Genomic DNA, 5,159 nt, shown 5'->3' with positions numbered 1-5,159 from the left:
CCACATGTGACCTGTTCCTTTTCTCTAGGTGTGATGCGTGTTTGTTTGTGTTGACTATGCTGTATTTCTGTTTAAATTGTAACTGGTGGGCTGTCTTTGCCAGGTCTTCCTCGGAAAAGAGATTTCAATCTCAAGGGACTTCCTGGATAAAGAAAAATAAATAAATAAAATAAGACAACACATCCTAATCAGAAGTTTGTTTTTAAAGTCGTTTCTCACCTGGCTGCTGTGGGATATGTGGTATTTAAAGCTTTGTAAAAGAATATGTAGGTGCATGGAAGATGTGACAGCAGCCTTGGCAATCCCATTTCTTTGCTCGCCCTCAGGTGCCCCTCTGTCTTTTAGCTGTCGGCCAATCCAGCGTTAATTACTCTGAAGCCTTGACACAGGAGAGAGTGGAACCTCCTTAATCAGGCCGAGGAGATAAACTGGCCGGCCTTGGCTCCATGACAGCTACATCACGTGGGACATGGGCTCGCTTCTTTTTAAATGAGCTCCACTCTTATTAAATGAGCCTTACTTTGTCTTTACCTACAGCATTTGCTGGCAGATATCTGAGATATTCTGCACTCTGAATTCAAAAGGCATTTGTGGCCGATATAATTGATGCGTAACATTGAGCTCTGCTCTGATATGGGGAAGGATTCATGGCTTCACACCGTGCTCGGACATGATAATTGATCGTGTCTAAACTGAGAAGTGAAATATTTTAATACCTTGTTTCTCAGAAGGGCAAAAGCAGCTTTGCATGTGTTTACTGTGGCCCTCGTTAAAAGAGGAGCAAGTAATGTGGAGCTCCCACTCAAACTCTCTATTACAATAAATTCAAATTGAGTTTGAGAGAAAAGACATGTGTGCTGGTGTGTGCTCGACGTACGTGCCTGTCTCAAATGGTTGGCTTCCCTTATTAAAGTTGCATGGGCTGTATAAGTGCTTGTCATCGTTTGCCTCGTTAGGACCTCGAGGATGGACGTGTTGATGGAGGCGCGTTTACACAGCTGCAGCGCTGCTTGTCTTTGCGCACTCAAAAGGTCATCGGAAATCTCCTCTTATCTTCAGTTGCTGTGATTTTCTTACCACAGATCCTTTTGGTTTTTATCATATTTATGAGTAAGCTGCCAGGGCAGCTGTCAGTTCTGACCTCCTTGCAGATGTACTTATGTGCTGCACAAATCACATTAACTCAAAATCTCATGTTTAAAAGTGCCACTGCCATATTTGTATGAGGTTCATGGAATAATAAACCAAAAAAATACCCAAAATGTGGTTATATAGATACAAATGTGTTCAAAATAGCATACAGCCAGGGGATTAAATGCATTTTTGAGGGCTTTTTTTTCAGAAGAGGTTCAAAAATAGAATACGCTCCTCATAGTTGAGGGTGTATAGTCTTTAAAGTATGGAGGAAAGCACTTATAAATAACCCAAATATACAAGGTCTTTTACATCTGATCAGATTTGAGTCAGGAGTTGTCTTGTTTGTGCATATGGTATACGTGTTGTGGCATGTTGGCATATGTGTGGCTCTGTGCTATGGTGTTATTAAATATGCCAAAATCCTGCGTTCCCTGTGACTTCCCCTAGATCTCTCTTTCCTAGTATAGATGAAAAAAACTCCTGTCTTCTTGAATGAATATTTAAAACAAAACACTTCTTTTACCTTTCTATCTCGAGGGGCATTGCCCTTGACACAGCAGGGCCCTGGTTCCATCGCTAATGCACTTTTTTCCTCAGGTCCAAAGTCACACTTTTACTTTTTTCACACTTTCAGTTACTTGATTATAATCACTGCAGGATGTTTTAAAAAATATATTTTTTTATCTTCAGCTGTGATTATGATGCCTCTTTCATCTTGTCTGCTTTGGTAGGACCTTGGCTTGGAAGGCGCCTCGCTCAACGACATCTTGTACAAAAACGCTGCCTTCCTCAACCTGGTGGACCCCATCTCACACGAGCTGCTGCTCAGCCTGGCTCGAGAGATGCAGTGTCCTAAGAAGGTCAGCCCTCTTTTGTCTTCCTCTTGCAGAGTATTCACTAGGGGTGGAAATCCCTGGGCACCTCACGATTCGATTCCGATTCAGAAGCCAATGATTTTCTTTTAAACCGATTATCGATGCATTTCGACGCAACAATTTTGATGAAATTGTGATTTAAAAAAAAATACATATAAATCTGAGATTGTTTGATTTTTACATATGCAGTATTTCTCACACGCATTTTAATAAAATGTTTTGTCTACTGAGGTTTTTATTTTGTAGTCATTACATGCTTAAGCCTTAAACGTGCTTGTGAAAGTCACCTTCTCTCACAGTAATCTTCCATGTCAGAGGCTCAGTCATGCTTAAAGGTGGAGAATTGGCTTCTTAGAACAAGAAACATGAGGTGGTCAGATGTAATGTGATAAAGTAGATGAACAGCCTATTTAAATATTTTGCCTAATTATTTTATGAATGTATGATTAGATCATGTGTATGTATACAAAACTTATTTATTTTTTTCTTTTGGCCATTTTTGCATTGTTTTTTTTAACTCTAAGTTGTCGTCCATTATCCCATCCTCAGTTTTCTGATTTGTACATGTCTGGAGACAGTAACTTTTAAATAAAAATAAACACATTTGAAAAAAAAAAATATATATATATATATATATATATTTTAATAATTGATTATTAACTTATCAGAATTGAACATTGAATCATTCTAGAGAGAATCGCAATGCATCTAAGAATCGATTATTTTTCCCCACCCCTTGTAGATCCCAAGCTTGTATTCTGCATAAAAAACATCCTGAAAAACACTGATGGTTATATTTTGTTGAATAGTTAGTTCTCTAGATCAATGAAAATCCAATCTGAGGATGTTATTGACTTCTACAGATGGATGAAAGAAATCCTGCAGACACACGTTACTTATGAGCAGCTGGAAACAGAAACGGCTGTTTAATATGAATTCCTAGATATATAAGGTTGTTTAATTTCTTTTCTGCCATTTAGGTCAATGCAGTTTGTTGCATTTATGGAACTAAGTCTTGAGATATTCTCCCTGAAACCTCCTTAAACTGGAGTAACTATCTGCAAAATTACCAGTCATAAGGAATTGAGGAACTGATGTGGAATCATGTTTTGTGCACAGAAAGAAATTCATAGCTCAGTGTGTCTCAAGCTCCAACGGTGAATATTACATTTTTCAGCAGCCACAACATGGCTGATGAACTGAAATTACTAGTGACTGTGTTGAATCACACCTCTCCTGTGCACTTCCTGTGTTTTCCACACAGATGCACACTGCATGTGATTAGATTTTCCAGCTCCAGCAAGGCAGCTAAGTGATGTTTTGTTCAGCTCAAGGTGTCACCAATAATAACAAACAAATAACCTTTTTTTTGGTTGATTTTCAAGATTTGGTAGATGTTGCCCAGTGCCCAGTTGTAGACATGTCTGCCTTCTCCCCAATATAGTGGAACTAGATGGCACTTGGCTTGTGGTGCTCAAAGTGCCAAAAAAACACATTTGAAAAACCTAACAGAAAGGTCTCTTTCCAGAAATTGCAACCCGGCTACTCAAGGGAATCAACTGACCTGGTTGTGAGCAGTTACATGTGGAAACTAATTTCCATCTGCAAACTACACCTGGCAACCACCGTGCAGAAGGAAACCTACTGCTCATGGATGAGAGTCTTGTGCTTGTGACAGCAAGATGTAAACATTAATAGCGTCCTCCTCAGCTTAGCTGTAGCGTTTGCTAGCTCAGGTGAGCTAGCAGTACGGGTGAACTACAGTTATGAAAATAGTTTCTACATGAAACTGCTCACAAACAGGTCTGTGGATTGTTGCTGTGGAGTTTTTCAAATGTATTTTTTGGCATTTTAAGCACCACAAGACGAGTGTCATCTAGTTCCATTACGTTCCAGAGACGTCATCTCTACAACTTATATCTCCAACACTGGGCAACTAAAACCAAAAAAATCTATATTGATAAACAGCTCCTAATGTAAGAGCAACAATATGTATTTTTGATTTGGGGGGAACTGTCCCTTTAAAACCCAGATATTGTGAAATAATGAAAAATAAAGATATTTGTCTTCCACACTCAAGCAGAAAATCTCATATTAAAAGCTGCTGCGTCACTCAGTCTCTTTGTTCTATGCGCCCTTATTATCACTATCATTATTTTTTTTGTTGCTCTGTTCTCCAGGATGCAGACACCATAAAATCCTCTGATAAGATCTGCAGACAGCTGATTTACCACCTGACCCCGCACTCAAAGTGGCTAAGGCAGAGCATGTCCAGACGGAAAACCCAGGCCTGGTAAGCCCTTCTCTCCAGACATCCGGTGTGTTATAAATCTGCAGCTCGGCACAACAGAGAGCAGGGCTCGGCTCCATGTCCAGCTGTACAGATTTCCATCTTTGTAGCTGACATTGAACTATAGGACGGAGCTGACCACAGGCTGATGTGAGGGGAACAGCCTGGTAACCACAGCTGTCAATCATCTTTCTTTTATTAGTGCTAAGATCCATGAAGTGGATGTGGGTAGCCACTGGGCTCGCGCTCTCTTCAAACATGGCACAACAACAAATCTGTCCATCTGTTTGCTGAAGAAAAGCTGTGAGGGTTGTGTTATAATATAATACACATCATCTTGAGGAAGGAGTGAATTGCTTTTGATTTTCAAATGATGAATAGAGAAATAGCTTGTGTACAAATAGTTTTGTTTGTGCGTGCCCAGGTGTTGCTCAGTAATTCTATTCATACTCAAGCTATCGTAGTTCTTTCCATCTTCACATTTAATTGCTTATTTTGCAGCAGCCTAGACGCTGCAAATAATGCATTCATTTTACCGAGGGGGGAAATAATCTCAGGATTGAGAGGGAGACAATGCGAACACAGTGAGATGAGACAGGTTCATTATGAGTCAGTCAGAGGTATCAACGTGCAGTATCAGAGGAAAAGCGAAGAAGACATACGCAGGGATCAAACACTTCACTGTGGAGCTGCACAAGCAACGTTTTATTGTGCTCGTGGACATTTAACTCAGCCCAGAAGAGGAAAGACACAGGATCTAACTGACACTGACACCATCTCTGAATATGTGCAGATACATACAATTGCTACATACCTAGCTGATTTATTTTTTACTTAGTCATGTTGTTAGCTGCAGA

General features: G+C 39.9%; 1 protein-coding gene across 1 annotated transcript in view; it reads left to right on the top strand.

Moving 5' to 3' along the window:
* Positions 1 to 5,159, top strand: part of lrrc75ba (leucine rich repeat containing 75Ba) — a 16,591-nt gene that overhangs the window by 3,375 nt on the left and 8,057 nt on the right. Inside the window, exons 2-3 of the mRNA XM_032516835.1 lie at positions 1,869 to 1,997; positions 4,193 to 4,305. Of these exons, the coding sequence (XP_032372726.1) occupies positions 1,869 to 1,997; positions 4,193 to 4,305 (242 nt within the window). The remainder of the gene's footprint in view (positions 1 to 1,868; positions 1,998 to 4,192; positions 4,306 to 5,159) is intronic.

This window comes from Etheostoma spectabile, chromosome 5 (genome assembly GCF_008692095.1).
Source record: "Etheostoma spectabile isolate EspeVRDwgs_2016 chromosome 5, UIUC_Espe_1.0, whole genome shotgun sequence".
Lineage (NCBI taxonomy): Eukaryota > Metazoa > Chordata > Actinopteri > Perciformes > Percidae > Etheostoma > Etheostoma spectabile.
The sequence above is the reverse complement of the archived record's forward strand: the minus strand, read 5'-3'. Positions and strand labels throughout refer to the sequence as shown.